Source organism: Geotrypetes seraphini, chromosome 1 (genome assembly GCF_902459505.1).
Source record: "Geotrypetes seraphini chromosome 1, aGeoSer1.1, whole genome shotgun sequence".
NCBI lineage: Eukaryota > Metazoa > Chordata > Amphibia > Gymnophiona > Dermophiidae > Geotrypetes > Geotrypetes seraphini.
In genome coordinates, this window is record NC_047084.1 from 271,087,886 (window position 1) to 271,105,791 (window position 17,906).

At 46.1% G+C, this 17,906-nt stretch overlaps 1 protein-coding gene across 8 annotated transcripts in view; it reads right to left on the minus strand.

The window, feature by feature from the left end:
• Positions 1-17,906, minus strand: part of UVSSA (UV stimulated scaffold protein A) — a 208,793-nt gene that overhangs the window by 155,066 nt on the left and 35,821 nt on the right. For all 8 annotated transcript variants that reach the window (XM_033951291.1, XM_033951234.1, XM_033951259.1 and 5 more), the window contains exons 5-6: positions 8,571-8,990; positions 320-429 (exon numbers count right to left, since the gene is read on the minus strand). In XM_033951291.1, the coding sequence (XP_033807182.1) occupies positions 320-429; positions 8,571-8,990 (530 nt within the window). The remainder of the gene's footprint in view (positions 1-319; positions 430-8,570; positions 8,991-17,906) is intronic.

Genomic DNA, 17,906 nt, shown 5'->3' on the forward strand with positions numbered 1-17,906 from the left:
AAATGCTTGAGTACCTGAATAATTTGTAATCCACATAGAATTATAGGATATGCGGAATATAAATTATTAAAAGAAAGAAAGATTTCACACTGATGAATTCTAGAAATTAAAATAAGCGCAGCCACCAATTCTACTCGCTGATCGATTAAAATGTGTGCTACTAAAACTTGCCTTATTCCTAGAAATCCTAACCCAAATAACACTTCTATGCAAGGGAAGCATTGCATTAAACAGCTGCAAGAAAAGAAAAAAAAAAAAAGCACATACTGGAAAAAAAGGATTTGGCAGGAGAAAAAACCCCCAGTATGCTTTCTCTTACCTGTATCCAGGACTGGACAGAAGGACAGAATTTATTCTTGATGAGTCTACAAATGTCTAGGAGATTAGTTACCACAGCACTGTTATCTTCATTCTCACATACATTCAGATCTATAAGAAAACACAAAGGCATTGCTTTTCTAGCAAAACGATAAAGCCAACAAACTGCTAGCACAGCATAATGCAGCAGTTACCAGAAGATTACTGGCTGCAAAATTGCATCTTGCTTCATAATTAGTATAATTTACAACATTTACACATGTTCTGCAACAAAGGTGAAAAGACAAATCACAGCAATATACCAGGGGGTGGTATTTGTTGCCAACCATAGATTCTTCTAAAACCATTAGACATTATGCAGCACCAAACACAGATTTCATGTTACAAGAACTACCTGCACTAGCATGTATGAGCAGGAACTCTGAATACTCTTATAGAAAACTAGTATTTTAGCCCGTTACATTAACGGGTGCTAGACTATATGTCTGTCTGTCTTTCTTTATTTCTGTCTCTCTCTCCCTCCCGCTGTCTTTGTTTCTGTCTGTCTCTCTCCCTGGCCCCCTTTGTCTATCTGTCTTTCTGTGTCTCTCCCTGCCCGTGTCTTTCTTCTTGTCTTCTTCCTCCCGCTGTCTGTCTTTCTTCCCCCCCCCCCCCACTTCCCTGTGCAGCAGCCACAGCAGCATTCCCTCCCCCTTCATGTCCCTGTGGAGCAGCATTTCCCCCTACAGCAGCATTTTGATCCCCTCCCACTTCCCTGTGCAGCAGCCACAGCAGCAGCATTCCCTCCCCCCACACACCACGTTTCCCCTCCCTCCCCTTCCAGCAGTCCCGGCAAACCTGCAGATTCCAGCAGCGTGTGTAGCACTCTACACACGCTGCTTCGGAGCCTTCTACTGCCCTGATTTACTCTGGCACGTCCCTGATGACATCATCAGACATGCGGCAGAGCAAATCAGGGCAGTAGAAGGCCCCGAAGCAGCGTGTTTATAGTGCTGCATACGCTGCTGGAATCTGCAGGTTTGTCGGGACCGCGAACAACGTAGCGGCTGGACTGTTTTGTTGGGCTTCCCTTCCTGCGAGGTGTCGCCGCAGCTCCTTTCGATCTCCACCAGCATTGAAGAGCAGGGAGTCCAGCGCTGAGTTCAAGTCCTGGAAGCACTAACTTCGAAGACCGTGAAAGAAAAGGACTCCTGCAGCACTTTGAAGTCCGTTAATGGCAAACGTAAAGAACGTAAAGACCGCGTCAGCCAAATTGAATTCAATGGGTGAGGGAAAAAGAAAATGCCTCTTTGGGAAGATGGCTGGGGACTCGCGCATGCGCACTCCTGCGACCACAGACCTACTGATCATGGAAGCACGCAGATAGGAGTGAACATGCGCGGCTAGCGTTTTATTATATAGGATGTTCTTAAAATGGCAATTATTTAGAAAAGAATGCACCACACAGACAGCTGAAACAATTAAATATGAATAAAACTGCACCACTACTCTGTTTCCTAAAGATTAAGGATGTCTTTATTTGTCCTCCTTTTTCTGAAGCCATATGGTAACCCTATTCAGGGGCGATCCAGGAAATTACAGACTGGTAAGCCTGATTTCAGTGCCGGGCAAAATAGTGGAAACAATTATAAAAAATAAGATTGTGAAACATAGACAAACGTGATTTAATGGGACAGTCAGCAAGAAAAATCTTGCTTCACCAATTTACTGGACTTCTTTGAAGGTGTGAATAAACATGTGGATAAAGGTGAGCAGATTGATAAGGGCCCTGATTCACTGTCAGCGATTGTCACTAAACGATCGCTGCTAATCAACCCGATTCACAAAATGGCCCACTGTGTGTTTTTCCCCTCGATCTCCTATTTTCCGATCCAGCCATGCAACTTTGTAAAATCCCATGCAAAATATCCAAGCAATTGATTCACTAACATTTGCTTGGCTATGTTGCATCAGGTTTTACAATCCTAAAACTTGACTGCTGTAGACCTGTCGGTAACTGTGTTACCAACTGGTCTGCCAGTTTTTTTGACAGGTCTGGCTGGTTGTTGTTTTTTTCCATGGCAGATATTTTACGTGTATTACACACGCAAAATATCTGTCCCATTAAAAAAAGATAAAAAAACAAAACAGGCAGATCTGTCATAAAACTGCTCCCCCCCCACCTTAAACACATCCCCCTGGCACGCGGCGACCCACAAATGGCAGGAGGGATGCCAACTCCCTCTTGCCATTGGCGCTCCCCCCCATCACGCTGAAAAATATGGAAGGGATGCCCACTCCCTCCTGCCATTGGCCCCTATCCCTTGCTGAACACCCTCCCCCGTGCCAAAATGGCAGGAGGGATGCCTCTACCCTCATACCTTTGGCGTTGGGAGCAGAAGGAACTGCAAACACCTCCTGCTCCTCTGCCCAGCCTGCTATGCCATTGGGCTTAGGCCCCGCCCCGGTGTATCATGTGATGTATGGGGAGGGGCCTAAGGCCCTGATTGGCTCAGATGCCTCATGCTCCTCCCATGGGAGGGACCTGAGGTGTCTGAGCCAATCAGGGACTTCCTTAGAGAGGAGCCTAAGGAAGTCCCTGATTGGCTCAGATGCCTCAGCACGACCAGGGTATCGCCTGCCAGGGATGTTCGGGGGAGATGCTGGGGATTGGCTGCAGGACGGATTGAATATCACTCCTGCCGGGGATGTTAGTGGGGGGGGGGGGAGGAAGTGGGCATCTCTCCTGCCAGCTGATTTGTAGTGGGGTTTGGGGGTTCTCTGCCATGGCCGCACTCAGATGATCGCGGCATGGAAATTCCCCATTTCCATCAGAACTTGGGTGCCGGTTACAGAATCGCAGCTTTGGGGAATCCCTGATGCTCAAGTGGTCTAGGCAAAGATAAGCGTCGGAGATTCCCAGGCTTACATTTCAGCCTCCTATCTTGGCGTGATTCACGGCTGGGTAGCCACTTTAGATCGTCTAAAGCCACTTCGGTGATTGGCTATGCCTAATTTGGCGTTCTGCACCCTAAAGAGGCTTCCTAGCCATGATTCCAGCAGCCATTTCAGCCGCCTTTTATTTAGGCGTCGGTAGGCGCTTCAACCTTGCTTTTTCTGACCATTGGCAGGGCCCTGGTTATAGAATTTCCCCCATACTGATTAATGCAATATTAGACTGAATGTTTGCTAGTATGGGATGCATGCAGTGGAGGGTTTTTTTGCCAATGAATGAAAGTGAGCCACACTGTTTTATGTTCCTTGTAGAGGTTCAACAGTGTTGTGCTCTTTACATCTGAAGCAACATTTCACCCGCTTCCCTCACCATGTATGGCTCTCTCCCCTTCCCCTGTGCCATCATATTTCCTTCTCCTCACCCCTCCCCTCCTCATGCCAGCAACTTCCCTTGCTCCCCTCCCCTGTACTCTTCCTAGTAATGCTTGCTTTATTGGGTCATGGTATTGGTAGTGATTCTCACATGCTGTCTGCCGCTAACCCAGAAGCCTCCCCTCTACCACAGAGAGATTTCCGGGTTAGCGGCAAGGCAGCGTGTGAGAATTGTTGCCAATACTATGACCTGATAGCTGACACCATCAAAGATTCTGTGCAGGAAAGGGGGAATTCTGCACAACTGTGCAATTCTGCGTAAATTCTACATTGTGTAGTCATGCAGATTTCCACCAGGAGTATAACATGCATCAAGCCCAAATCTAATTGCTCCTTTTGCAGTTTTTATTATGCTGAAAGGGTTTAGGAAAGAGTTTGAATTAGTCATGACAGAAACATAGAAACATAGAAGATGACGGCAGAAAAGGGCTACAGCCCATCAAGTCTGCCCACTCTGCTTACCCACCCCCTGTCTATGCCCTAATGACCCAATTTCCTTATCTTGACCCTCGTAGGGATCCCACATGGGTATCCCATTTATTCTTAAAGTCTGGCACGCTGTCTGCCTCGATCACCTGCACTGGAAGCTTGTTCCAATGATCAACCACTCTCTCTGTGAAGAAATACTTTCTGGTGTCGCCATGAAATTTTCCGCCCCTGAGTTTGAGCGGGTGCCCTCTTGTGGCCGAGGGTCCCTTGAGAAAGAAAATATCATCTTCCACTTCGACACGTCCCGTGAGGTACTTAAATATTTCGATCATGTCTCCCCTCTTCCTACGTTCCTCAAGAGTGTAGAGCTGCAATTTGTTCAGTCTCTCTTCGTACGAGAGACCCTTGAGCCCCGAGATCATCCTGGTGGCCGTCCGTTGAACCGATTCAATTCTGCGCACATCTTTACTGTAATGTGGCCTCCAGAATTGCACACAGTACTCCAGATGAGGTCTCACCATGGCCCTGTACAACGGCATTATGACTTCAGGCTTTCGGCTGACGAAACTTCTATTGATACAACCCAATATCTGCCTTGCCTTAGATGAAGCCTTCTCCACTTGATTGGCAGTTTTCATGTCTGCACTGATGATTACTCCTAAATCTCGTTCTGCTGAAGTCCTAGTTAAAGTTTCTCCGTTCAAGAAGTACGTCCTGCATGGATTTCCGCTTCCGAGGTGCATGACCTTACATTTCTTAGCATTGAAGCCTAGCTGCCAGGTTGAGGACCAACTTTCCAATGTAAGCAGGTCCTGCGCCATATAATTCTGTAAACTGCATTCACTTACTATATTACATAGTTTGGCGTCATCGGTGAATAGTGTTATTTTACCTTGAAGCCCTTGAGTCAGATCCCCTATGAATATGTTGAAATGGAGTGGACCCAGGACCGAGCCCTGCGGCACTCTACTGGTCACCTCCGATGTTTTAGAGAGGGTACCATTAACCACCACCCTCTGAAGTCTGCCACTCAGCCAATCATTGACCCATGCAGTTAGTGTCTCTCCTAACCCCATCGATTCCATCTTGCTTAGCAGCCTGCGGTGTGGGACACTGTCAAAAGCTTTCCTGAAGTCCAGGTACACGACGTCCAAAGACTCTCCCAAGTCCAACTTTCTTGTTACCCAGTCAAAGAAGCTGATGAGATTGGATTGGCAGGACCTACCCTTGGTGAATCCATGCTGACTGGGATCCCGAAGATTCCCTTCATTCAAGATCGTGTCCAATTTGCTTTTAATTAGTGTTTCCATGAGTTTGCACACTATTGATGTGAGACTCACCGGTCTATAATTCGCAGCCTCTGCCCTGCAACCCTTTTTATGCAGAGGAATGACATTAGCTAATTTCCAGTCCAGGGGAACTTTCCCCTTACTTAGGGAGAGATTGAATAGCTCAGCCAACGGTTTCGCCAGGACATCGCTCAATTCTCTGAGCATTCTTGGGTGCAAATTGTCTGGTCCCATGGCTTTGTTCACCTTGAGTCTTGCCAGTTCACTGTAAACTTCACCTGGTGTGAACTCAAAATTCTGAAACGGGTCTTCTGTGCTTTGTGTTGTCTTCAACTGGGGACCGTGTCCCGGTGCCTCACAGGTGAAGACTGAGCAGAAGTATTCATTCAGTAGTTCGGCTTTATCGGAATCTGCTTCCACGTAACTTCCGTCCGGTCTTCTAAGGCGTACTATCCTGACTGTGTTCCTTTTTCTGTCACTAATATACCTGAAGAAGGATTTGTCCCCCTTTTTAATGTTTTTTGCCAGAATTTCTTCCACTCGAAGTTTTGCCTCCCTAACTGCCATTTTGACCGCTGTAGACCTGGTTCTATATTCTACTTTTGCCTCTCTTTTCTCCGTGCGCTTGTAGGAGAGAAACGCTTTTTTCTTCTCCTTAATGAGGTGCGAGATCTCCGCGGTGAACCATTGGGGTTTATTGTTTCTTTGTCGTTTATTTACTGATTTTATGAAGCGGCTAGTTGCTTCATGTATGGTTGATTTCAGTGTTAACCACTTAGCTTCTACATCATCGGTCTCCGCTTGGTCCTGCAGCGTCTGATGGACGAAATCTCCCATGCGTGCGAAGTCTGTGCCCCGGAAATTGAGTACCTTTGTTTTCGTGTTTGATCTAGGGAAGCCTTTCCTAAGGTTGAACCATACTATATTGTGGTCGCTGGAGGCTAGCGTATCTCCTACTGAGACCTCTGAAACGCTTTCCCCGTTGGTGAGTACCAGGTCGAGGATCGCCTGGGCCCTAGTGGGCTCCGTTACCATTTGTTTGAGACGTGCTCCCTTTATGGAGGTTAAGAGCCTCCTGCTACTGCTGGTTGTTGCTACTAACACCCTGAGTTAACTGGTTTAGTTTAACATACAAAATGAGGAAGCAGGTCCTGTCTATCCGTGGTGAGAATGCTTATTTCTATTAGTTTGCAAAGAAATGCTCAGGAATATATCTACAACTGAACAACATCAGCTTGGCTGCTTTTAATCCTTTTAGGTAGAAAAAAAAAAAGTTTGTTTTGTGCCTTTCCCAACCTTATCTGCATCTCTTACATATAGAATATGATAACCTATAGTTGGAAAAAATATATAGATACACCCATCACATTCAGCTTTTATCTAGTTCATAAGGGAAACTACAATCAGAAAAAAGGACATTTTCCTCTCCTCCAGCAGCCTGAAGTCCACTGCTAAAGGGGTCCTGCTGGAGTTAGTGGTTACACAGTGTACAGCATATGCGTCGGAACAGGGGAGGCCACAGGGGCCCATGGCTTCCCCCAAAACTGCTGGTAGTAATAGGGCCAAAAGGGATCCTGGGGGCAGAGAAACACCAACTGAAGCAGCGGCCTCGGCACTCTCATGGGAGTGGCATTTTGCCACCATCCAGTGTACCTGCTGGTCAGTTCTCTGCCACATCCCTTCCCTGACATCTACTCCCCCAACCCCCCAATAAGTCTACCCTGAATGTCTGGGAACATTTTCTGGGCAGCAGAACCGATTCACAGTGTCACTCTGCCACCAGCTCCATCGTCTTCGCTGCACTGGAGAGAAGATGCCGGAGCCAGAGCCATCAGCAGAGCGACACTCTGAATCAGTTCCATCACACAGCAAGTGTTACAAAAAATTCAGGGTAGACTTACCCTGAGGGGGGGGGGGAGTTTGAGGAGTAGCTGGCGGGGAAGGTACGCAGCAGAGAGAACCAACCAACAGGTATGCTGATGGCAGCAAAATGCTGCTTCCATCAGAGTACTGCCTAGAAATAAAGCCCCTCCAGAAACATTTCAGATTCAGAGGAGGGGTAGAAATTAGAGAGGGAGTGATTATAGGTCTGGGGGAAGAGAGAGATGTTGGACTCAAATGAGGGAAGGAGGGAGAGATGTGAGACTCAGGAATGGGATAAGGGAAGGAAGGAAGGAGTGAGGGAGGGATGGAAAGATATCAGATTTGTGAGAGATAGGGAGAAATGGACTTGGGGGCAGTGGGGAGGTAGAAGGGGAACAATGAGAGATGGATCTGGAGGAGGACAGAGGGAGCTGGACATGGGGGAAGGCAAAGGGGGGTCATGGAGAGAAGGTAGTAGGAGGTGAAAGGGAGAGAGGACAAAATGAGGAGAGGGAGAGACGGATGTGGAGGGGAGAAAATGGAGAAAGGGAAAAAGATTCAGGGAAGGGGACAGAAGGGGGAGGGAAAGATGAACAACTCAAGGAGTGCAAAGGTGGACAGGGAAAGGCGGAGGAGATATAGACTAGGGGGCGAAGGAGAGAGGGAGAAGAGATGGAGAAATGTTGCACTTGTGGGAGGCAGAGATAAAGAAAGAGGAAGGAAACGAGGGTGTGGGACAGATGGAAAGGGATGCAAAAGGGAGGAATATTAGACATGGCGGTGGAGGGAATGGAAGAGATATGGCATGGTGCTGGAGTGGTGATAGAAGGAGAAATGGGCATGGGGCTGGTGGGCAGGGGCGAAAGATGCTGCACACAATCTGGGGGATACGAGGGGGAGAAATGTTGGATGTGGTAGTATGAGTTGTTGGAGAGATGCACCCTGGATCTCTCTCTCTCTCTTTCCCAACTCTCTTTGCAGCAAGAGAAGGAATGCGAGAAAGAGAGATGGTAGACAGCGAGAGAGGGGGATACATTGCATATGAGGGTGAAGGAGAGAAGAAGAAATGCTGTGCAGGGGCGGGGAGGAGAAAAAGAGCATGATTTGTGTAGTTTAATTTTGTGGTTACCATTATGGGTTGTTAATAAGATTATATTGTGTATATATGAAAAATGAATGGAAGAAATGGCATTTACAATTAGTACTATTATTATGGGAGCGGAGCTTTTAGTTCCCCAAAACAAAAAAGCATTCTTCTACCTATAGTATACAGAATTCTAATCTGAAGGGTACAGTGCATATTACCTGTGGAGATTTCAAGGTTAAGACTATATGTATGAGAACCAAGTCCATGCTTCCTAATAAAGGAATCATCTTCATTCGTATCATCTGCTTCACATTCCCTTTCTGAAAGTCCCTTGCCATCTTCTTCCTGATACTCTGAAGTGCTTGATATCCCACTTTCACCAGTTCTTTGGTTTAATGGTACAGGAGGCAGGTCCTTGCTACAACAAGGCTGTTCGTCATCAAAGGTGTCAGGTATGGGTGCTTGGAGGTCCATTTCCTTTTCAGCTTGGAAGGAACTAGCTTTGGCTTTATCTTCAGTCCTCTCCAATTCAGATTCAATTGCAACACCATTCACAGAAAAATCAAAAGGGTCTGGCATTAAAAGCTTGAAACAATTTTCCATCTCGGTTAGATTTGCTTGAATTTCTTCCAACATTTCTGTCCAAAAATAAAAATATCATATGATTTATTTTATATGTAACTTACCTGTCAAATATTCATAAAATAAAAAGTAAAGCAAAATTAAACTTCACCTCTTTATTTAGATTTAAGATCAAAGAAAGAAAAACATTCATAATTACTTTTTATGAATTTCATAATATTGTATGTACTTGGTGAAAGTCATTTTCATACATTACTAGAAACTTTCATTATGTTTCTGAATGTCAAATTGAGGACTACTGTAACAAAAGATTAAATATTTTTCTCTTTCCCTTAAAATTACAAAACATAGCTAGTCATTACTTTTTACATTCTTGCTCTCCTCCAAACCTAGTCCTGCAGATACATAATTCATACAGACAACAGGTATGGTGGCAACTATTCTAACTGCTTTGGAAGACAGAGACCAGATCTATTACAAATTTGCAAAATGTACAAATATATCATCAAATGGTAATAAATCTAAACAGGGGTCCACGCTCAACTTTCTCCAAATTGAACAAATTTTAAAGTTGATGTTTCCTAACATCTCAAACAAAACCATGCCATTTTTTTGGCTGAGCTCTATTAGTTTGAGATTTAAAGGCAGCTGAATGGAGGTCACCTTCAGAGGGCCATGCTCTGCATAATACAAAACAGTCACTTTGTTCAGGTGCTGCAGTCAAATAAAGCCTGTCAGGGGACTGAAATTTCTTGGATTAGTACAACCCTTGGTACTAAGTTCCCGTACAAAGTTTGGAACCTACCATGAGTTTGCTTCCCTTTTTATGGGTCAGCAAACTATGTGAAAATGTTACAATAAGAAATTTAAGCACAAACATACCAAGGGAGGGGGTGGTCCGCCCCAGGTGCAGGACCATAAGGGAGGGCTCCAGGGCCACTGCCTGGGCCCCCATAATCTGGGAACTAAACTGAAACTTAGCTTTGTATACCGGGTCTTCAGCCAGAAATGAGCTCGACTTCCCCTTTTGCAACAGCCTTCACAACTCACTGCTCTGGCTGGCGTTGGTCCCCTGACAGGTTTTGTTGGGCTGCAGCGCCTGGACAAAGTGGCTGTTTTGTGCTATGTGGAGCATGGCACTCTGAAGGTGACCTCCATTCAGCTACCTATAAGTCTCGAACCACTAGAGATCCAGTCAAAAAATTCTGCATGATTTGAGACAAGGATTTTAAGAAGTTATACTCTGTTTCATTTTCTTATTTAGAATTTAGGAGACACTTGAAAACCTGTTTTCCAAGTTTTTAGGCAATTAATTTTCATTTTATTTTTCTAATTGCTGTATTTCAGCTTAGGGCTCCTTTTATCAAGCCGCGCTAGCAGGGTTAGCGCGTCTGACATTTCATCACGCGCTAACCCCCGCGGCCAGCTAAAAAAACTAATGCCTGCTTAATACAAGATTTAGTGGCCAGCGCGGCAGGCGGTTTAACACGCGGTATTGTGTGTGTTAAACCCTTACCGCAGCTTGATAAAAGGACTCCCTTAGTCTTTTGTAAACTGCATAAAAAGCACAGTTACTTACCGTAACAGGTGTTATCCAGGGACAGCAGGCAGATATTCTTGACTGATGGGTGACGGCACCGACGGAGCCCTGGTACGGACAATTTTAGAGTGATTGCACTCTAAGAACTTTAGAAAGTTCTAGCTCGGCCGCACCGCGCACGCGCGAGTGCCCTCCCGCCCGACAGAGGCGCGCGGTCCCTCAGTAGTATAAGCCAGCTAAGAAGCCAACCCGGGGAGGTGGGTGGGACGCAAGAATATCTGCCTGCTGTCCCTGGATAACACCTGTTACGGTAAGTAACTGTGGCTTTATCCCAGACAAGCAGGCAGCATATTCTTGACTGATGGGTGACCTCCAAGCTAACAAAAAGAGGGATGGAGGGAAGGTTGGCCATTAGGAAAACAAATTTTGCAAAACAGATTGGCCGAAGTGTCCAATCCCGTCTGGAGAAAGCATCCAGACAATAATGAGATGTAAAAGTGTGAACTGAGGACCAAGTAGCAGCCTTGCAGATTTCCTCAATAGGAGTGGAACGGAGGAAAGCTACAGAAGCTGCCATTGCTCTGACTCTATGGGCCGTGACAGAACCTTCCAGTGTCAGTCCGGTCTGAGCATAACAGAATGAAAATGCACGCTGCCAGCCAATTAGACAACGTACGTTTAGAAACGGGACGTCCCAATTTATTTGGATCAAAGGACAGAAAAAGTTGGGGAACTGATCTGTGGGGTTTCGTACGCTCTAGATAGTAAGCCAGAGCCCTTTTACAATCCAAAGTATGTAAAGCTTGTTCTCCAGAATGAGAATGAGGTTTTGGAAAGAAAACAGGTAGAACAATGGATTGGTTGAGATGGAATTCAGAGACAACCTTAGGGAGAAACTTTGGATGTACGCAAAACCACCTTGTCATGGTGAAAAACCGTAAAAGGTGGATCTGCGACCAGTGCATGAAGCTCACTGACCCTCCTGGCAGAGGTAAGAGCAATAAGGAAAAGGACTTTCCAAGTGAGAAACTTGAAAGGAGAGGTAGCCAAAGGTTCAAATGGAGGCTTCATTAAGGCGGAAAGAACCACATTGAGATCCCAGATAACAGGAGGGGCTTTAAGAGGTGGTTTCACATTGAAAAGCCCTCGCATGAACCTGGATACCAGGGGATGAGCTGAGAGAAGTTTTCCATGGACTGGCTCATGAAAAGCTGCAATGGCACTGAGGTGGACTCTGATGGAAGAGGACTTAAGGCCAGAGTCAGACAAAGAAAGCAAATAATCCAACAAAGTCTCCACTGCCAGAGAAGTTGGATCAAGATGATGAAGAAGACACCAGGAGGAAAATCTCATCCACTTCTGATGGTAACATTGCAGAGTGGTTGGTTTCCTGGAGGCATTCAGAATGGAACGAACAGGCTGAGATAAAAGAGTATCATGAGATGTCAGCCCGAGAGATACCAAGCTGTCAGGTGGCAGAGACTGGAGGTTGGGATGTAGAAGGGTTTTCCTGCTGTTGCGTAAGCAGAGAAGGAAACAGAGGAAGAAGAAAAGGTTCCCTGGAACTGAGTTGAAGTAGAAGGGAGAACCAATGTTGCCTGGGCCACCTCGGAGCAATCAGAATCATTGTGGCTCGTTCCCTCTTGAGCTTGAATAAGGTTCTCAACATTAGAGGCAGAGGAGGGAAGGCGTACAGGAACAGATTCGACCAGTCTAGGAGAAAAGCATCCGCTGCCAGACGGTGAGGAGAGTAAAGTCTGGAGCAGAATAGGGGCAGCTGGTGATTGTGAGGAGCTGCAAAGAGGTCTATCTGAGGAGTGCCCCATTGAGTGAAGATAGACTGCAGAGTTACAGGATCGAGTGTCCACTCGTGAGGCTGGAGAATTCTGCTGAGTTTGTCCGCTAAAGAATTCTGTGCTCCCTGAATGTAGATAGCTTTCAGGAAGAGATGGTGATCTATGGCCCAATTCCAGATCTTTTGGGCTTCTTGGCATAAAAGGCGAGAGCCTGTCCCACCCTGTTTGTTGATGTAGTACATCGCAACCTGATTGTCTGTGCACAACAGAAGGACCTGAGGAAAGAGAAGATGTTGGAAGGCCTTGAGGGCATAAAACATCGCTCTGAGTTCCAGGAAATTGATTTGATGCTTCTTTTCCTGGGCTGTCCAAAGACCTTGAGTCTGGAACTCGTTCAAGTGAGCTCCCCATGCATAAAGAGAGGCGTCGGTGGTGATGACCAGTTGATGAGGGGGCTGATGGAATAGAAGACCTCTGGATAGATTTGAGGATACCAACCACCATTGAAGAGACTGACGAAGAGATGATGTCACAGATATGTGTCGTGAACAAGGATCCGTCGCTTGGGACCACTGAGTAGCAAGGGTCCATTGAGGAGTGCGCAGGTGAAGACGTGCGAGGGGCGTGACATGAACTGTAGATGCCATGTGCCCCAGGAGTACCATCATTTGCCTGGCTGAGATGGAAGGCAGCGAAAGCACCTGCTGACATAGAGACTGAAGGGTCTGAAGACGATTGGATGGTAGGAAAGCTCTCATGAGGAGTGTGTCCAGGATCGCTCCAATGAATTGAAGTCTCTGAGTGGGGGTGAGATGAGATTTGGGTAGATTGATCTCGAACCCCAGAATTCGTAGAAACAAGATGGTTTGGTTGGTGGCCAGTAGAACTGCTTGAGCGGATGTGGCCTTGATTAACCAGTCGTCCAGGTAAGGGAAGACCTGGAGGTGGTGAGAGCGTAGAAATGCCGCTACCACAATGAGACACTTGGTGAAGACCCTTGGAGAGGAGGCAAGGCCGAAGGGCAGCACCTTGTATTGGTAATGACAATGATTGATCATGAAACGGAGATACTGTCTTGAGGTTACATGGATCGGTATGTGAGTGTATGCCTCTTTGAGATCGAGGGAGCATAGCCAGTCGTTTTGATTGAGAAGAGGATAAAGGATGGCTAAAGAAAGCATCTTGAATTTTTCTTTTACCAGGTGTTTGTTGAGATCGCGGAGATCCAAAATTGGTCTGAGATCTCCTGTTTTTTTGGGGACTAGAAAATAACGGGAGTAGAATCCCTGCCCTTTTTGATCTTGAGGAACTTCTTCTATAGCGTTTAGAAGAAGGAGGGATTGAACTTCCTGAATGAGGAGGGCAGATTGAGGACTGTTCAAAGCAGACTCTTTTGGCAGGTTTTGGGATGGAAGAGTCTGAAAGTTGAGAGAGTAGCCGTGGCGGATGATGTTGAGGACCCATTGGTCCGAAGTGATAACTTCCCATCGGCTGAGGAACAGAGAAAGTCGACCTCCTATAGGTTGAGGCAGGAGAGCAGGAATAGGAATACTGGCTATACTGTGGAGAATGAAGTCAAAAGGGCTGTGACTTCTGCTGAGGAGGTGGTTTCACAGGTTGCTGCTGTGGCTGCTGTCTGGGAGGCTGACGTTGTTGCTGCCTTTGACGCCTGGGTTGCTGAGCAGTGGTAGGTAATGGCCGAGCTGTGAAGCGGCGTTGATAGGCCGACTGCTGCCTATATGGTTTTGGCGGAGGAGGCTTCTTTTTATTTTTAAGCAAGGTATCCCAGCGTGTCTCATGAGCAGAGAGCTTTTGTGTGGTTGAGTCCATGGATTCCCCAAAGAGCTCATCCCCTAGGCAAGGGGCGTTGGCTAACCGATCCTGATGATTAACATCAAGGTCGGATACCCGAAGCCAGGCCAGGCGACGCATAGCTACCGACATTGCTGTCGCTCTGGATGTAAGTTCAAAGGTGTCATATATGGATCTAACCATGAACTTACGTAATTGAAAAAGAGACGACAAGCAGGTATGAAAGGAGTGATGTTTTCGTGAAGGAAGGTACTTTTCGAAGGAAGCCATGGTGGTAAGGAGATGCTTCAAATAAAAAGAAAAATGAAAAGCATAATTGCTAGCTCTATTTGCTAACATAGCATTTTGGTAGAGCCTCTTACCAAATTTATCCATGGCTCTACCTTCTCTGCCAGGAGGTACCGATGCATATACACTGGCTCCTGAAGATTTTTTAAGGGTGGATTCGACAGTTAAGGATTCGTGTGGAAGTTGAGGTTTGTCGAACCCAGGAATGGGAATTACCTTATATAGAGAATCCAGTTTACGTGGGGCCCCTGGAACAGTTAAAGGAGTCTCTAAATTCTTATAGAAAGTCTCCCTCAAGATGTCATGAAGAGGGAGTTTCAAAAATTCCTTTGGAGGCTGGTCAAAATCAAGGGCATCCAAAAAAGCTTTGGACTTTTTGGATTCAGCCTCCAAAGGAATGGATAAGGAGTCACACATCTCTTTCAAAAAGCAGGAGAAAGAGGAAGTGACTTGTTTGGAGGATGGGTCAGGGACAGTTGAATCCTCCTCCTCTGAGGAACATTCGCCTTCAGAAAGAAAGGGTTCCTCTGAGTCTCCCCACAGATCAGGATCCCTGACATGGGGAGTATGGTCCCGAGACTCAGGTGTCGATGATTGTAAGTGTCGGGTTTTGTGTAACGACTTACCCGACCTCATCGATATCGAGTCAGGAGATGTTATCGGTCGCACCGGTGCCGAAGTCTGCACCGATTGATGGTGAGCTCTCGGCTCCGGTGCAAGAACTGGCATCGATACCGATGAGGTTAGTTGAAGCGGTACCGAAACAGTGGAAGCAGGTAACACAGGCTGTTCCACAATCGGTACCGGTAGCTCGGTGCGGACCGGCACCGGAAGGTTCGGAGCCAGGATAGCAGGAAGGAGCTGTTTCAATTGGTCCTTAATCTGCACCTGAAGGATGGCCGTGATGCGGTCATCAAGGGATGGCACCGGTACCGCCTTTTTCTTCTGCGGTACCTGCGGTGCCGTTCGACGCCCCGGAGATGAGGAGCCCGATGTCGAGGGACTCACCTCTATAGGGGCGGAACGCTTCCGCTGGCGTCTCACAGTCGGCAGGATTGGACTCACTGCACTCGAGACCGGAGGACGCTCCAGCGGGGAAGGCTTCTTAGCCGGCTTACCTGACTGGTGAGACGCCGGTACGGAATCACGCGGCGTCGAAGAAGAGGGTGCCGACTGAATCGGTGCCGAAGCTGGAGTCGATGGAACGGGGTCGGACATCTCGGCACCGAACAATAATCGCTGCTGGATCTGGCGATTTTTTAATGTCCGTTTTTTTAGAGTGGCACAGCGGGTGCAAGTAGAGGCCTGATGCTCAGGACCCAAACACTGTAAACACCAGTTGTGTGGGTCCGTGAGAGATATAGGCCGAGCACACCGCTGGCACTTTTTAAAACCCGGTTGAGGGGGCATGAAAGGAAAAACGGCTTCAGCCAAATCGAAGGCCGAGGCTTCGATGGTGGCAGAAGGCCCCGCCGGGGAAAGATTAAATTAAAGAAAAAATGAAGGATTTTTTTTTTTTTTTTTTTTTACAAAAAAGAAAAGAAATAAGATTAAAGAATCAAGAGTTTACGCGAGCGGGAAGGCAAAGAGAAAAAAATTTCAACAGCCATTGAAAACGCGTCTTCTTAGCTCCGCGGAAACTAAGAAACTGAGGGACCGCGCGCCTCTGTCGGGCGGGAGGGCACTCGCACGTGCGCGGTGCGGCCGAGCTAGAACTTTCTAAAGTTCTTAGAGTGCAATCACTCTAAAATTGTCCGTACCGGGGCTCCGTCGGTGCCGTCACCCATCAGTCAAGAATATGCTGCCTGCTTGTCCTGGGATAATCGATTTTATGTTATGTTATATGTTAATGAATGTCCACACAAAGTTTTATTCAATTTGGAGGATGTCAAGCATGGAAAACTTGCAAAATTGGTCCACTTGACATGGAATGACCCATGATGGAATCCCATCTCACAACTGTTATGCTGTCCCAAACAATACCAACTCCCTATCATTAGACCATATACTGACACTTATCTGGGCCTATGCTAGCATAGCTGTGGCCTACAAGATTTTACACAATTGGACTCTGACGCTAAACTTACCAACTTCAATACATATAAGCTTCTGGGATATTTACGACAGAAAACATGTTTGAGTAGTTTTAAGAAAATGTTGCAGAAATACCTCTCTTGTAAGATGAAATATGGGACTTGATTTATAGTTTTTTTTGATGCGAGGCGCTGGTAGCCTCTTTGTAATTTTAGGAGGCTTTACATTATATCATTATATTCTTTTTCATGTTCAATTTGTTGTACTGTATGTGATTCTGTTTGTGTATGTACCATACTTTATTGTGACCCGCCTTGGAAAAGGCGGGGTATAAATAAATAAATACAAATATAGACTTATTCTGTTTAATTAGATCTAGCAGGTAGCATCTCCACAGACTAGACTAAAAATTATACTGAACAGCTGCCAAAATTCAGGAAACCTTTCCTAATTTTTTATGACATCAGTGCTCCTGAAACGTCATTAACTTGATAACCAAGCTTTCCTGAATTCAGACACATTTTTCATCTCCACCACCTCCACTAGAAGGATAGTAAGATAGAAAAACTACAAATGAATAACTAATGGCAGTCAGTTGATGATACTGGAAGGCTAAGAAAACCTTGTGCTGCCTGCTGCTACATTATCAGGATGCTGCTCTAGTGATCATTGAGAATACACTAGATGGAACTAAATTAACCAGCGGGCTACCAGAGTTCACATAAAAGGCTTTGAAGAATTGATTCAGATGGTATTTGTAAAATCTCTTTTAGGTATTTCTTCAACATTTCAATATGTGATAACATAGGAGATTGTGGAAAATTCAACAACCTCAAGTTCAACCTACGCTCATAATCATCTAATCTCTTCAATTTTTGGTGGATATTCAAATTATCTTTAACCAAAGCCGATTGAGTAGATTGCACTTTCTCAAATGTTCCTTCCATATGTCAAACTCGAGCCTCAATATTAGAGACAAAGTCCCCAGATTGCTTTATCTGATTTTTTATCAATTCTGGAATCTGCAAAACATTATCTAACCATGAAGTCAGTTCAGCTTCCAACAAACTTACAGCATCCCACACCACCTCTAATGTGATCTTCTCAGGTTTCTTCTTCAACCTTAGGGCAGTTCCCATTCAGGCAGCTGGGTTTTCAGAGCTTCCAGAACCCACTCCAAGGGGAAAACTTTCCTCTGGGCTTCCTCCTTCCACTCCTACACAAACTGTCGTTTCTGGGTGTGTCATTAGTCCGATTAGGAGAGCAGTCAGCATCCCAGCATTAGAGGGAGTCCTGGCTACCACTTCGGAATCGGAGATTTCACTCCCCAACTGAAACTGCACTCCCCCGCAAGGCTGATAGGGAGACTCACATTGTTCGTGGCTTAGCGTGGTGTCAACGCTATGAGCAAATTCTTCCTCCACTGCTTGCTCCTGCTCCTGAAATTTTTGTTCCTTTGGCAGAAAGAATTCCTGCAGCGTACGTTGTCCCAAAGCTGGAGA